This window comes from Colletes gigas, unplaced genomic scaffold (assembly GCF_013123115.1).
Source record: "Colletes gigas isolate AHSC1104 unplaced genomic scaffold, ASM1312311v1 Colletes_gigas_Sc00025, whole genome shotgun sequence".
NCBI classification, from domain to species: Eukaryota; Metazoa; Arthropoda; class Insecta; order Hymenoptera; family Colletidae; genus Colletes; species Colletes gigas.
The window spans coordinates 646991-663875 of NW_025106654.1; the positions used below are offsets into that span (position 1 = coordinate 646991).

At 39.8% G+C, this 16885-nt stretch overlaps 2 protein-coding genes across 3 annotated transcripts in view; one reads left to right on the forward strand and one right to left on the reverse strand.

Annotated features, from left to right (window-relative positions):
- Window positions 1-12864, forward strand: part of LOC122401510 — a 40406-nt gene extending 27542 nt beyond the window's left edge. For both annotated transcript variants that reach the window (XM_043403692.1, XM_043403691.1), the window contains exons 3-5: window positions 7607-7692; window positions 7982-8106; window positions 8925-12864. In XM_043403692.1, coding sequence (XP_043259627.1) covers window positions 7607-7692; window positions 7982-8106; window positions 8925-9473 — 760 coding nt within the window. In that variant the 3' untranslated portion in view covers window positions 9474-12864. The remainder of the gene's footprint in view (window positions 1-7606; window positions 7693-7981; window positions 8107-8924) is intronic.
- A 1820-nt stretch (window positions 12865-14684) lies between these two features.
- On the reverse strand, window positions 14685-16883 carry LOC122401520 (adrenodoxin-like protein 2, mitochondrial). Its single transcript, XM_043403707.1, has 4 exons — window positions 16549-16883; window positions 16179-16291; window positions 15777-15909; window positions 14685-15137 (listed from the first exon to the last, which is right to left on the reverse strand). Exons 1-4 carry the CDS (start codon window positions 16695-16697, stop codon window positions 15047-15049), a joined length of 486 nt encoding a protein of 161 aa, XP_043259642.1. The 5' UTR covers window positions 16698-16883; the 3' UTR covers window positions 14685-15046.
- Between the last annotated feature and the right edge of the window lie 2 nt (window positions 16884-16885).

Consider the following 16885-nt stretch of genomic DNA (forward strand, 5'->3'; position numbering starts at 1 on the left):
GAGCCGCTTGTCATTCGTTCTACGGCTCTCTGCGAGTTTCATAGCTCGCTTTTTCCCTCCTTCGTAGGAAAACCATTCGACGAATGCCGAAACAGCGTTGGAGCGACAACGACTCGACGCGGATGTTGGAACCTGCCATTAAAGTCGTCGGTGCTTTCGGAGAGCGTGTCTACGCACCCGAGGGCGCTTCTTTTCTCATAACAATGCCACTTCACAGACTGACGGTTACCTTTGGCCGGACAATCTCGACTCGAAGACGAGTGAAAGCTGGATACGATGTACAGGGTGGATTTCAAATGCGTGTCAGTATTTTTAGGAAACGCAAGTGCGTAGATAGGTCAATGGGTATTGTACTTTCCGACGAATGGGGGGAATCGTAGGCTCACAGAGAGTCCGACGAAACGTGTTTCGATCACGTGTAGTCGCACAGTAATTAGTCATTACACGCTTTTAAAGATTTACCCCGATCGTCGTGTCGGAAGCTTGCGTTTCGTAGATCCGACTGCGTTAAAGCCCGGTCGCGAGCCGGCAAATTTATTCCGTTTCCCCTGTCCCGAGAAAGAGTAAAAAAAGGTTTCTAGACGCCAGATTCGAGAAGGCGTGGAATGCCAAGTGGTACACTCGAGAAACGGAGAGTGAAAGAGAGAAGAAAGAGGGATGAAGTCCGAAGAGATCCACGCGTGTGCTGGGTCCACGGTCTGACGCACGAAACCGCCCGAGAACAGAAACCAGACACGCGTGTAACGTTAAACCCGGGGCCATCGATGAAAAACGAATGACGCGACCGGGACGCGATGGACTTTTTAATGATAGATAAAATCTCTGAGTTACTGATCATTCGGATCCCGTCGCGCCATATCCCGGAGCCCCGTCCCTTCGATCACTGGCACAGTGTGAAATTCGGGGATCAGATAACCCTGCACGCGTAAATTTTGTAACGTCTTGTAATAATGACTCAATCCTTCTTCGTGATCGTCTGTTTCCCTCTCTCGATCTCGTTCTATCCCCGCTGGATATTTCCGATGTCTACGATATCGTTCGAAACGGGACGATAGTTAGGTGACACACGCTGAGTAACTTACAAGTAAATCGAATTTTAGAGAATTTCTGTCCAACGTTGCTAGGAAAGGTAAAATAGGTATTACCTTTTACCACAGGTTTACACTCCCTGCAAAACACTCTGCATGAGAAGTTATTTCTGACGGGGATTGTTATTGACTTACCTTGTACTTGGTTCGGTAGAAGCGTCAGGAAACGGTCACGGTGTCGAAGCCTCGTAAAATGCACAATGCCTCGGTTACACCGGTCTAGCCGAGGAACAGGTGCGAGTCGGTCGTTCTGTAACGGTTTTGTCGTCCCTTAGGAAGGTTCCGCGGCCACCCTTAATTTCGGAGTCATTAAACCTCCTCTTTCCTTATTCCACCTGGGTCAAACGACGAAACGAATGAAAATTCTTAGGGTACCTAGGTTCCACGACCTCTCTTCTTGCTTGGAGCCACAGGAAACCATATCATTTATTAAAAACTAAACATATTAAATTACCTATAGTTCTCCTTTTATCCTAATCTTTTTCATCAGAAATTATTTCACGGACCTTACACGCGTTTAAAAACAGTCTTTATTATACTAAATGAAGAAGTATACATTTGCCTTTGATCGATTGCTCACATTTTTTCTAGTCGTTGGTAGACACGAAAGATTGAATTTTGGCCACGAAATACCGATTTCCGGATCATCGTGCGAACGAATGTTCAGGACTTTGTTAGTTTCTTTTAGCCCGACACGATTACAGCACCTGTCGGAAGGCATCGGCGGAGTTTCACTCTTGCATGCGTATGATCCATCATCCACGGTAGTCCGTACGATCCACCCGTATGATCCATCATCCAGTAACCGTTTACGATCCACACCGTGGAAATGCCGATCCGCGATGCTATTCTCGTACCGTTGTGTGTCGTCTGGCGACGATCGTTTAGAAGCTTATCGTTCGACGATACGTTTCCGTCGTTCCCTATCATTTTCTTCGAGTCCTCAACACGCAAAGTACTGTTTCGTATTAGTCTAATCGACTTCGACATCAAATCATTAATTTTAAATGTCCGTTAAATATCTATAGCGTTATACCAAGAGCTAAGATGATCGGTAAACTATCGATGACCTTAAAAAAAATGATACGATAAAGGTTCACGTTTCTTCGAGCGAGCGTTCGTTCATAACTGATAACGACGACCAGTTACTTCTTGTAATTTCTGTACAATTAAATAAGTCAGTTTCACTTCTGTGTCACTCCTAAATAATAAACGATATCGAACAAGTTACTTTCGACCTGCGGTACTTCGCGTCGTATAATTTATAGGATTCGCAGAAACCAGTTGGAACAGATTATGCATACGATTTCGTAATTCATTCGAACGATAATGTTATACGATGTCATTAATTTGTACGATTTACATAATGCAGCTAAAATAAATAATTCATGCAACGAACCGATAATTCGCACGAGAAACAAATAACTTTGTATCGTTATTAAAGCATTATCCGTATGGAATAGAATATGCTCTACGAATCGTCGCGTAACAGTTGGATAATGTTCCCTGCCAGCTGCTACGATATCGATTCTATCCCGATCGACTTCCGGTTCGGTTTGCTAACTCCCCCCCCCGTTCGCGTCGAATCTTTCGGAAATCGATGCGCTTCCAACGCGGAAATTGGCGTGGCGCGATCGAACCGATCGGATCGCGTGGCTTCTGGCCGGAAGTGCTTCTCGATCGCGACGTCCTGATTGCGTCGCGAGGAACGAAACCGAATCTCCGAAACCATTCTAATTCGTCGCGTAAACTTTTTTACCTTTTCGTAAGCAGGACATTTTCGATTACGGAAACGTCGATATACAGCGTGGATCCTGGAGGCTGCCCAATTTTCTTGGGGAAGAAAAGTCCGATAAAAAGAAAACTACGTACCGGGCGTTCCAAGAACCCCGACCAAATAACAATAAAAATATTGCCCCTCGGACCCTCGAGTATCGACCTAGGTTATTTTAGCCTAAAGTCAGTCTAGCCTGGAGCGTCAGACGTCTTTCCTTTCATTCCGTAGACGCAAATAGTTGATCTTAGGCGTCTCGTTTCATGCGATTCCGCGTTGGGTTTCGTTTGGGCGTTGCTCCGTGGGCTTGTCGCTCGCGCAGCGAACCATTTCGCAAGAGATTGCCCGCATTTTCTTCAACTACGACTGCGTACACGCTACGACGATACTTTGTTCAAATAAAACACGCGATATCGAACAAGAAATCTCCTCGTTGGATTCAGCCTCGTGTCTTAATGTTGCGACAATCCATCTTCGATCATTTTTCTTACACGAAACCGTTTGTAACCGTGTCTCGCAGACCTTGTGTTTTCTCTGGCGATTCCACGAGACCGAGTCCCAGCCCCTGAATCAGAATAATGAAGCTCGTGGAAGCATTAATCTTGGAACTCGTCTATCTCCGAGGTAAATTGTTATACGCGTGCTGGCCGAGCGTGGTTCTCCGGAAATGAAGACAACCATACCCCTTGGAACACGTGATTTTCCGCATATCCGTCAAAAGGATCATCGGTCAGTGACTTTAGGGCCGCGAATGCAGTCGTTGAGGTCAATTAATGATGCATCCAGTAAATATAGACGAGCTTTAAGGGTATTTTCGTTCTTGGCCGCTGTTGGGTCAATGTTTCCACGGATTCGTTCTTTCCTTCCGTTCCATCTGGATTTCCCGAATGCTCGCTGTTCCGAGGATCCTCCTCTAACGCTCGTATTTTACGTTACATCGACCGATGTTGTAGAATTATATAACTTCTAGTCCTTTATCGTTATAAACAAGACAATACAAAGGTCTTCGTTCGTATTATTCTTAACATCCACGGTGCCCTCGGCGTCCGTGGATCACGGGTCTAAGAACCACTGCTCTATTCACTTCCTAGGAATGCGAGGCTGAAGAAGGGTCGATGTATAAAATTCTGAGGCTCCGGCTACCCCTTAAGTCAAGAGTCTGCGTTCCCACATTAATCATTAAAGAAGGAAAAACGCTACGTCGTGCGGGGAACACGCGTTCGCGCGCCTCGAAAATCCGGTGGCTTCCTGGTTCAGGCGGGAAAGATGCGAGAGGATTTACCAAATATCATTGTCGCGGTCCAGAGCTTCTCCGTCGATCCTTATCTCCATTCATCTCCTCGAGCGAAACTATTTGACGGCGGGCTGAATAGGCTCAGACGGTTTTGTCGGGGTCTGTGTCGTCGCGCGCACCCGCCTTGTGATCATGAATGAAGCCTCGTACCAAATCAAAGGGCAAGGGACTCTTCCTGCTTGAGCAAGATCAACGAGATCCGGTTGAATGGCGGCGGCCCCGGACGCCTGCTACTCCTAGTCACACTTTGGGGGTGGCAAATCGTTCGCCAGCGTCGACGGGATTTTTAATATTGGTTCGATCGTAATCTTCTCGAGGAATCTCAAACGACCAGCTCCTCTTTACGCTTAGTCGGGTATATTTTAGTAATAGATCCATCGATGACCATATACAGGGTGTCCGACCACACCTGGGAAAAATTTTAATGGGGGATTCTGGAGGCCAAAATAAGACGAAAATCAAGGATACTAATTTGAAACATTTCTGGTCACACAGTATATTTTCGGTAAAGAATGTTTTTTCGAAAGTACGTGGGATTTCGAGGGTATGTCCATTGACCAAGAATGATTGTAATTGACCTCTGCAACCAAAAATAATTTTTTTAGAACGATTTGGAATTTTTTAATTTTGCCGAAAAATTTCAGCACCTACTCGAATTTGTTTCTCGAAAGTGCGTAGGAATTCGAAGGTATGTCTATTGACCAAAAATGATTGTAATTGACCCCTGCAAACAAAAATAATTTTTTTAGAACGATTTGGAATTTTTTAATTTTGCCGAAAAATTTCAGCACCTACACGAATTTTTTTCTCGAAAGTGCGTAGGAATTCGGAGGTATGTCTATTGACCAAAAATGATTGTAATTGACCCCCGCAACCAAAACTAATTTTTTAGAACGATTTGGAATTTTTTAATTTTGCCGAAAAATTTAAGCACCTACTCGAATTTTGTTCTCGAAAGTGCGTAGGATTTCGGATGTATGTTTATTCATAAAAAATGATTGTAATTGACCCCGGCAACCAAAAATAATTTTTTCAGAATGATTTGAAAAGAAATTGATATTGTCTCAAGAATCTCTCATTAAAATTTTGCCCAGGGATGGCCGAACACCCTGTACACGTTTTAACGTTCTTGTAACCAGGCAATTTCGCTCGTGATAAATGTGTAGATTAATAGAGCATTTGTTGGACGCGAAATGCGGGTCAAAGAACCGTCTAATACTGTTAAAATCACCGGTTCGATCTTGATGGTCAACGAGCACGCGATTCGTTAGCCACTCGACGCTGCTTGGTTCGCGTTGCTGTACGGTTGTCGGGGAATTTTTTTAAACGATCCCCATCGAGTCGAGAGAAAAATTGGCGTGACTCGATTTTGAAAAAAATATCGAATGCAAATTTACTCCGCTCGTTACTAACGAGACACCGCGTATTTACGAGAGTCACTCTCCTCGCTTCCCATCCTTCGAAGACGTTGCATCAGTTTTACGGGACGGTTTTGCATCACAGAGTTTCGCGGGAAGACGGTCGAAAGCGGAAAATGGAACCGCGACAGGAATACCTGAACGCGGAAGGTTAAATTTACGCGGCCGACTCGCGGAAAGCCGAGTCGTAGGAATTAGTCTAGGATGATTTCATTGGTACGGTGCACTTGAAACGTATCCAAAGAGGTCGCCGACCTCGAAAACGGTGGTAGCAACGGCTTCGTGGGAATTTCTCATTGTGCCCGTTCGAATGAGGCTTGTTTAAAATCAGCACGTAGCCGAGGATTCGTCCGTTTTTGTTCGAGAACCGGCGACTCGACTCGACTCGATATACACTCGAACTCGGCGACGACTGTTCCAAAGAAATCGGCTACTCGCCTGGAAAGATTAATTTCCAACGAAAACGATTTATCGGACTTCTGGAATGCGCTTTTATTAATCTCCGTAACGAAATGAATTTACGTAAACGAAACGTGACGAGAGCCCCTCGAAGAGAAACTTTGGCGTAAGTTGGATGTGACTTCTGACTTCTAATCTTTACCGAGCGATCCTCATTAACTTTCATCGTTGTACTTAACGGATTCGAGCCAGTCGTTTCGTAGATACACTCGACAAGCTGTTTCGCATCGAAAACACTTTCACTGATTCCATTTGAACGTACCATATTTTACCGGTGAGCTCCAATCCAGAGACGGGCAAAATTTGATTCGAACGATAGTATAACAATTTATCTGTTCGTGAAGTACAGTTTCTGATCATTATTATTTAAACGATCGAATGAAATTTTTACGCATTACCAAGAACATTAAACCAAACGTTCGCAAACAGGGACTTAATTAGGTACAATTGAGGCGTTGGAAACGATTCGTTGAGGTCTCACCCGCAGCGTGTCACGATATAAGCAAGAAGGGAGAATCGCCCTCATACGGGTATATACTTAAGGGCGTCGTAGAGATATTTACGACTAATCGAGGAAGATTATTCCAGGAAACGGTTCTCTGGCTGCAGTGTTCTTAGAGCAGAGATTAGTCGCGGCTGGGAAACATTCATCGAGTCGTGTTTCCATCGCGACCATAAATTTGCTCGAGACGTCCGACCAGACTTCCACGGACGATCCGCTGTCGAGAAATCTGATGATAGGGGAAACGCGATACTACAGTCAGGCTGACGAAAGAATCAACTTGGGAGTCGAAACTCCACTGGTTTCCTTGCCCGATGACTCGAATCCTCGGACTCGGACAGTAATCGGTGAAAGTAGTGATGGGGACGAACCTATCGTGCGTATTTTTGTTCTTACGAGTATTACTCGATTTTTACGAACCAAAATCGTTGAATCCATTCTTGTTTGCGAATGGATATTCGTTCTGCGTAACGATGGAAATTGCGTTTCGTGGATGAGTCCTCGTCGAACGAGTTAATTCTTTCCTTGACCTTGCTATAGTTAAATTCCATGAAAATAAAATTAACTCCAGGGTTAAGTGGCTGCGATGGTTGTGCGCGTGGGGAAAAGTACCAATTGCGGCGAAAGCATTTGTGGTCACGGCTTAAATTAGTCCACTTGCGGTTGGCCAAACACAATAGCTGATCGTATAGCGTTCATTTTGTTAGCAATAATGAATTTACGTCTACTTCTACGATCCACGCAATAGATCCTCTATCGCCACCCTTGGCATTATTATTTATATTACAATATCGTCTAGGACCTAATTTTAATTTTAATCTACAAGTAAGTACCATATTGAACTTTACTATACGATTCTGGATTCTGGTAGTCTTCAAAAAAGCACGAATTTGTGTTTACTAAAAAATCGTCGCCGAGACCAACCTCACGCCTGGAATTCCACATTCTGTTAATGATAATATTTGGGATGCGACGGACTGGCCGACTGGAACTTGTTCCTTTATAAATAACTCGTTCAATTATCGTGGAACTGCGAAATTCACTTTTTCCGTTGATTTTTCTTTGTTTCAGGAGTAACAAGTACCTGCAAAAATCGTCCATCAGCCGCATATGCGCTGTCGGAGGCTTTTTCATTAGCATTCCTGTCTTTTTAACTGGTAAGAAACGTGTCTCTTAACTATGGATCGTTTTTATTAATTACATTTAAGAGAGAAAAGTAAGACTTGTAAAGTTCTGCAAGTGTCCTCGATTGTTCGATACTATACATCGAATGTTCCTAGAATCGCGTTTTAAATTTAGCGTTGAAACGTTCGATCGACAGAAACCATATTTACTACTAGACGGTGAACTATAGTACTAAACGTAGAAATGTATTTATTTTCGGTTAATTTAATTTTTCATTTTTGTATTAAGTATATATTATGATGTGTCTGGAAATATTTTCAGGCATGATATTATACACGTTCATCCAGTTTCATTCGACACCGGCTATCGTCACGTCGGTTTTCATTGGGCTTGGCATCGTATTTTGTGGATGCGCCATGGTCCACAACGTCTTCGTGTGGCAGAGGGTAAGAATCTATTTTATTTCACAACCTCATCATATTATTATAAATAATTCGCAGATAGTTTCCCTTCGAAAACCCTTTATGTTGTTAACTGTGTAAAATTTGCTGTATCGAAAGCCTGGCATTCGTGTTTGCATAATTTTCCGGAAAGTGATATCACGCGGAATCACGATCGCGATTTATTAGCATATCAAACGGTCAATATCACCGATCGGTTTTTATTTACGCGCTGCACGGCAGTCCGTGAACATTCCAGCGCGGAACTGGATTTATAAATAACTGTACGCATAATTCACATGTATTTTCGTACCTCGTGTATCTATTTTCGAGTGTTTGCTAACTGCCGCGTATTATACGAAGCGATTGACCCGCGTGAGAATTACCAGCTAGAGTCGACAAATAAATCCTCGAGCTTTATACAAACGCTAGTCAACGCTTCCACTCGTGTTCGTATTCCGTAATTACCGGAAAAGGTGAAAATGTTTTAATTGTTCGTATCGATTCGTTATATGGGATCGTAAAGTATGCTTCGTCTTTGGACGTCTCGTCTCGTCGTTAAAAGCAACGGAGATATTTTAGGTGCTTGTATCGAATGTTGATCCCATCCCTAGCTAAAAGGCTCGATTAAGTCGTTTACGTGAACCGCATCGAACACGGTATTCCCATCGATATCGCGTTTACCGTAAGCACCTTTTAATTCCCATCACGAATCCCTGGCGACCCGTTACCTATAGAACCGGGCATGCCCGTCGCGGACATGTTTCCCAAGGCGTTCGCGATTTCTCATGCCTCCTACTAACGTTGCTCGTCCTCGTTTCCAGGAGAAGACGAACGCCGTGAAGGCGTTGGCGCGCGAACAGTGCGAGGCGGCGGTCCAGCTCCAGCGACAGCAGCAGCTCCAGCAGCATCAGACCGGTCAGCCGCATCTGCAGCAGCAACAACAGCAACATCATCGCGGCCCGTTGACGATGCAGCACCACTCGGGCTGCGCGACGAAAGTCGGCGCCCCGACGGGCCCATCGAACCCCAGTAACCACCCGACGCACGGAAGAGCGGCGCAATACCAGCACTATCATCATCACCATCATCATCGGCACGTGTCGATGTCACCGCCCCTGTTGCTCTCATCGCCGGCTCCAATGGCGGCGACGCACAATCACCTGAACGTCAGCAGCCACAGGAACATCGTCACGCCGCCGGACACGCCCGGGGACAGGTCGCCACCGAGTCCGGGGAACAAGCTGAACAGGTCGCAACATCTACCGCGAGAGGCCAGCGGCAGCGTCAGCCCTGGACTTCCGGCGGCCACCCTGGATCTCAGCAGCGCCGCGACCACCAACAGCCCCCACGAACTCTCCACTCTGGTCTAGAACCGAGTACGGAGCCTCGGCAGTGTGCCGCCGCGATCTTTTACTTTGATCCAGTCGCTGCGACCAATGATCCTCGCAATCTGTCCATCGACAGTGAATCAGAAGACTTTAAGGGGTTGCCCCTTTTGCGCGAATCAACAATAGGTAATACAGTAGTCCCTCGTTTGAGGATCCACTCTAATTTGAAGCCTGAAAGAGATGGCGTTGCTCGGGAATCTTTATTGGGTAAAGTAACAACGATATCTGAACCGTTCTAGAACCTTGGTACTATTGGGAGACGAGATGTTGAAGCACATTACCCCCAAAACTAAATGACTCCGCTTAAATTTTTCTGCTCTTCAGGTTCTTGGTTATTATTGGCTAAATCGATCGCGTAACGAAGAATACGACAGAGTAAGGTGCAGCAACGATGAACGACATTGGCGTAGACGTAAACTCAGAATGTTAACTATCAATGGGACAAATATGTTTTTTGTACTTATTGCACAGGGCGTCCCGTAACATGTGCAGTTTGTAATGTCGCTAAAGTATCTACTGGGCGGTTCAGAAATACATCTAAATACTCCAGGAGCTGAATTTAGAAGCTCTTCAAATTCTATTACAATATATTGTAACCTTTGGATTTTCGAATTGTCGCATTTTGAACTTTTGCCAGAATTTCTCTCGCCTGACTGTGTGTCGTTTAGTGTCTCAAAATTGCGTCTCCGAATAGTACTTGTCCTCTTCTTTCAATTAAACCAAGTCGGCCAGATTTCTTGCGGAGACGTTTGGGCGAGACTTTATGTTCGAAACCGATCGAACTCGAACGAACCGCTCAAATGGATTTTTAATTACACAGCTGCCGGCCACTCGAGTCGATAGTCTCTCAAGTTAAAAAAAGAAAATAAACAGTGGTAGTAGTGAGACCGTCGCAAGTATCCCTAAGACTTGGGGTCTATTGAAGAGTCTTGCTCTCAGAAGTTAAGGGTTTTTAGAAAAGTCGACCTTGTGGCAGTGACGAGTGACGAGGCAACTTCTACTACAAAAACGTATCTGTGTGAAAGAACCGTTGATTCTTGAGAAGAAAACTCACCAACGGATCCCAGACATGACGCAGACTGGTGCAAGAAACGAGACAGTACTATATTTACAAACTTTCCCGATATTAATTAACACTGCCACGCCTGTTTTCTATATCTAGGAATGTCATTTTTTGAGGATACAAGCGATGGTCGTTCCTTTTGTATTGCTGAATTTAATCTATCCGTTTCTTTCTGATCAAAATAAGTTTAAACAGGACTTAGTTTCGACTATTTTTAATTATAATGTATTTAAATTGTTTCTAAATATCTTTCAACTACGTATAATTAAAAATAGTCTGACCAGTCTCACCAATCTATTGATAATTCTCTTATAAAGATGCAATGAGATATACAAATTGTATAATTTGCATTAGTAGCTGCCACGTGGCGCCGCTTTCAAGGTCAGCAAGTCAGTTTTTTTTAGATCCACAGTTGCCGACCCTGTAAATCGACGAGTATCCCACATCAAAGAAAAAAATTTACGTGGAGATGACTCCTGCATCTTTTCGGCGGGGACAAGACTTAGTCGACTAGCGTGGGAATACTGTACTTGTGATTTTTGTAAAGAAACTACAAAGTATTTTAGTTTATAATCTTGCTTATATATTTATTCGTGTTTGGAAAGGGTTTACAAATTTTTATACGAAAAGAAAGTTAATATTTAAAAAGTTATAGGCTGGAATGTAAGTCGTGTGTTACGCCATGACTTCTACGGCATCCTTTCAGTTTAAGATCAGTAATTCAGAGTTAGTCATCTATAAAATTTTTATCCCAGTTCGTAGACAACAATCAGTAAAAAAAAATGAAACGCAACAAAATGACAGCATATAACGTGAGAAACAGGACTTGCTGAAAGGAAATGAATCCTTGAATCTGAGAAAAAATATCGGTCTTGAAAGCGAGTACTACTGTAATTGAATTCTTCTGAAGCAGCTTAAAATTAAAAAGGAAAAGTTGTAGATTGAGTTTTGAAAAGTTACAGTTTGTTGAGTCGTATCATTGGAGCAGAAACATTATTTGTTAAATTACGTTTAACTTTGTTGCACGTTCCGAAACTTTCGAACGATTTGCAACGGAATAAGTAAGGTTGATTTGTTAGTGGCGTGGGAGAGCAACGAGTGACCGTTTCCAAAGAAAGAATTACAGTAATGAGGCATTTGCAAGATAATATAAATGTTTTACGTACGACGAGCTTAAATTATAAAATTGATTAAGAAGTCGATTTCTAACAAGCCGAATATTCGAAATTGTTATAAAGAAAATTGTTAAAAATATCGAAGTTGCTCGTTGACTGTCATGGATCGGAAACGATACGTCTGCACATAAAGACAACTAATTTATACCCGCATGGATCTTGCCATTTCTTTATTATTATTATTAATCATGCGAAACCTCTAGTCCTAGGTTACTTTCGTTTTCACGAAAGAATAAGATTTTCGGATTCTGACTATCGCGCGATCATGCGATTACAAGTTCTTCGTAGCGTATGTGTAAGAAGCTTTTACAGAGTTCAAATCTCGAAGTATAGAAGGCTGAGTCGTTGGTTGACAAATAATTAAGGGCATTCCATTAAAAATAGAGTGAATCCATTTTTATCGAACGAGTTGATCCCTTCGTGACGATCAAATTGTTTACCATCGTTTCAGTAAATTTCTATTGCTGTTACAATATCAGTTGTGTATTTTCCTTTTATGATTTATTCTTTAAGGCTGGTACTTGTAATCGTATTTAGTGTGATTTTTCAATTTAACAGTAAATCGACGAAAAAACCAATCTACATTATACAGTACTTAATTTAGAGGTTAAAAGAAGCTGAAGTTGAAACAAACTGACATCTGCACGAAGGGGTTAAACGTATGTTTGTTTTTTATTGTATGCATTTTTTCTAATTTTCTTTTACAATTATCAGTTTAATTTCACGCATCACATTAAAAATGTGTTGAATTATTGTATTACGCGTACAATGTATGCAAACGTACGTGTTATCAGGCCGTGGCAATCGATAATTTGAGATTTGAACTTTATCAGATTTATATCGAATGTAAATCATCTTGATTCTACTATTTAATCGTTTATACTTTGTGTTTGTTCCTTTTTATGCAGGCTATAGCTTAATCGCTTCCAATAATTACAAATACTAAGTTGGAGACCGATATAAGTTTAGATTTAAACGCTTAGAGTTATTCGAACGGCAAGAAACATACATTTTGCTGTATGTGCCCCCCGTAAAAGACAATCAATTCTTTGTATAGAGCAAATTATAAGAATAACAATATATATATATATATATATATTGTTATTCTTATTAGTAGAGTGTTTATTTTCGAATTATTGAACATTATTTGTACGTGAGCATATTTATAATTTTTCCTAGTTAAGTGTAAAACAAAAAGAAAAATCAATGATCATTCGATACGCAAAACTCAGAAAAATACGATTCGATGTATTTGAATACATACGACGATCTAAACAGAAATCGAAGAATTGAAGAACATGTACTACTCGCAAACAAACAAAAGAAGAAAAAGGCCAGTTATTATAGGTCTCCTAAATAAGCCTGTCATAAAAATTTGTGATTTTCTAATCTTACAAATGACGCATGTACCTATATTTGTCAAATTTTCAACACAGTCATAAGTATGTATTTATAATACAGCTGTGATTACGGAATATCAAAATATTATACCAAAATAATTGCAAAAATATAAATACATAATAATAATACGAGAGTTTGATACGACTAGCGATAATCTACTTCCTCTCAGTATAACATAATAAATAATAAATAAATGCAAGTTGATTGGATATTTCTTAACTGTTTTTGTAAGTAGTCTATGTTTCAACATTTTTCGACCTTTTTTCGTTTAGATCTTTCCAGGTCTCGCCGTCTTGCTTCGATATTCTCATGCATTTATTTTGAAATTTTTTTTTTTCATTGTAATTTAACACTTTCGCTACCATGTGTTACATTACGTGTAACTGCAATTATTTTTTTCTTTTATATCCATATAAATAAATAATGTAGAAGACCAGTGTCACATTATGTTCGACACATTCGAAATACTCTGTTGGCCTGTTTAATAAATTTCATTTGTACATAGTTAAACGCATATACTATATTAAATAAAATCACTACAAATTCAGGGTGGCCTATGGTGGACGTTTTTAAACCGAATGATGGTAGCGAACGTGTTACGATTTTCGATAAATCGTTGCTTAACAGGGTAAATGTTTACAAGGTGTTTATTGTCTTTACAATTGTCGACACTACGTGGACAAATTTTGTACAATAGAAATTGTCGAGAGTACTTTAATTTCCATTGCTTAATCGTCATTGCAATGCCCGATTCGTTCAAAGAAACATTTAAAAAAGAGTTAATGACTTTTTATGACATAAAAATTCGACAACTTCGCATTAGCTTTTTTTACAAAGTATTGTTAAAGTGATGTTTATAGAGGTCGGGTCGATATATGAGAGACTAAGGATCCATAGTGGTGTAAATAAAAAAATTTATTAAATACAATTTGAAGTTGATTCGATATTAAAATCGACGAAAATAAAAAATACAGGAAACCTGAATTTTTTCTAAACAATACACAAAAACATGATTTTGTCAAAATGTGTTGTATCTGACATAGGCCACTATGTTTCTCAGACTCTTGTGCGTGTAAATAGTATATAAAAAGATACAGAATATATAGATATATCACTTACATTCTGAGTTATATTCGAACTGGGTAGAGTAAGCAAATGAAAATATGTACATTTCATAACAACGTAATGTATACTTTATACCGAATCTGTAAGTAGTGTAGCAATAGAACATTTTACACGCAACACGTGACAATACATGAGTTAAATTATTTGTTGGGTCCATGTATAACATGCATAGTACAAAAGTGTTTTAGCTTTATGTACTGGTACTTACAAAATACCAATTTAATAGATGTATTCAGTATGTACCTAGTTAAGAAAAAAATAAATTATTCTGAACAAATAATGGGGATTTAAGTTCTATCAAGCATTTAGTAGACGTTTTAAAACATGAAATTCGTTGAAAAAAGTAAGTACCACATTTTTAAGTAGTCGAAAATTTTAAACAAAGGAAATTGAAAAGAGAATTACAACAAGCTTGTCTTTGGAGTAACTTTATTTACAATGCTGGAAATTCAGAATGCAAATAACTATACAAAAATTTTACCGCATAAGTAAATTATGTATGATAAACATATGACTTATATTTTGATTTTAATTTTAAGATGTACTAAAAACAAAGACTCTAGTCTCTCTGTATTTATACTAGTTTTATACAGTGGCAACGTACGAGTAACAAATCTTTAACTTTGCATGCTCTTACTATTACATACAAAATATTGCAGATATGCTACAATATGTACAGCAGCTTTATATTAAAGAATAAATTTATTTATTTTGTATATTTAATTTTTAAATTTCAGTGGCTGACATCAGAATAATTATATAAATTTTTATAGAGCTATGATAAAATATCGTCACGCTCTTTGGTCGTTAAGCGTCGATGGTACTTTTACTTCAATTCCATCTAGTTCTTTAGTCATTACTATTTGGCAGCCTAGACGTGACCTGGAACCAATAATTTTATGCACTTTGATTACTTAAACACAATACTTTATATAATGTCAATATTACGCAGAACTCAATATAAAATTCTTGAAATTTATTAGTTATTGCTTAATAAAATAAGGTATTGATAAATATGTGACACTTTCTGTAGAGTTCATTAAATAACACTTGAAATTCAATTTCTTCTACAAGTAGGCTAATATTGGCATTCAGATTCCAACGAATGTGAATGCATGAATAGAAAACTACGAAAATTTATTCAGCTCTGTGATCTTACTTTCATAAGATCTGACCAAAGAAAAATAAAGATTCTGGTTTATGCCGGTGGCACACGAGCGTCGGAGCGACGTGCGTTTCTATGTTCTTCCTTGTCTTGCAATTGAAAACAACGAAAACGGACGAGATCGGCGTTCCTATGTCTTTTCAATTGTAAGATAAGGAGGGGCATAAAAACGGACGTCGTTTCGACGCTCGTGTGCCCCCGGCCTTAGGAGACTCTAGTTGACAACAAAATCACACAAATATCTTAAGGGAATGAAACATGAATAAAAACACAATAAAAAAATAATATTTTCAATGGATTAATATTATATATACAAAAGTAGAATGTATAAAATTTCTTTGCTATTCTCAACTTACGTGTCAGTTACCTCATATGCCAGGTCAAGCATATCTAATTCTTCATCTGTCGGTTTACCAGGAAGCTTCTCATACACTTCTTTTGAAAATATTACATGGCACGTGCTACAGGTCAATGTACCTTCACAGGCACCTACATAAATTCTATAATGTTAACATTAACTATCTTCCTTAAAAAATATAGTTCATCGATAAAATAGAGGAAATAATAAAAACACCATGACTTTTTCTATGTGTAATATAAGGTTAATTCTTATAGACGTATTGATATAATTATCTTTAAAATTTGAGCACATATTAATCCCTTAAAAATTAGGTTTACACAATAAATCTCAAAGCATATGTTTACAAACTTGCATCGAGTGAAAATCATGAAAAATTGTTAAAATTATGTGTACTTACCAAAGCCATCTAGATCTATTTCATTATTTACTACAATATCCAAAATAGTATCGCCCACTTTGCCTTTTGTTTTGATTCTCTCTCCACTTGATTTAACAAATGTTATATTCACTCTGAGAATGAGTGAAATACAGTTAACAATTTCATAAATTATTTTGTACGATATTATTGCAACAACTGTTCTGTAGAATATGAAAAAATCAAATTCCTACTATTTAAAAAATGCTGTAATTCTCGTAACGAAAAACGTCAAAACGTTGAAACACTACCGAGCAAGTTTATGAAATAATATCGCATAATCTCTTCAAATGGTTATATCGGAACCTAACACTGGAAGAATGCTAAATAAAACGAAAGAAAAACGACTTACTCTTCTTTCTCCGAACGCGGTGGCGTAGTCGATGTTCCTCTGGTTGCTAATAAAAGAGGCAACAAGGTATCGTTTTTATATTTTGAATAACTCGAAGCGATACCGAGAATCGATCTTGATAACTTTTGAAATTTATTTACTACCGCCATTCTTCACTGTTAGAATACCATAAATGTACGATTAATGTAACTAACAACTGTGAAGGAATCACGGAGAATGCTAGTCGACCGAATCGAATTTCGTACAGAAACTTTCACATTTTAATACGATACTGTTGAGCTTCTTTGAACAGTAGGTTATGAAACACTTCCTACCACGTGTGACGTGTACTGAGCAC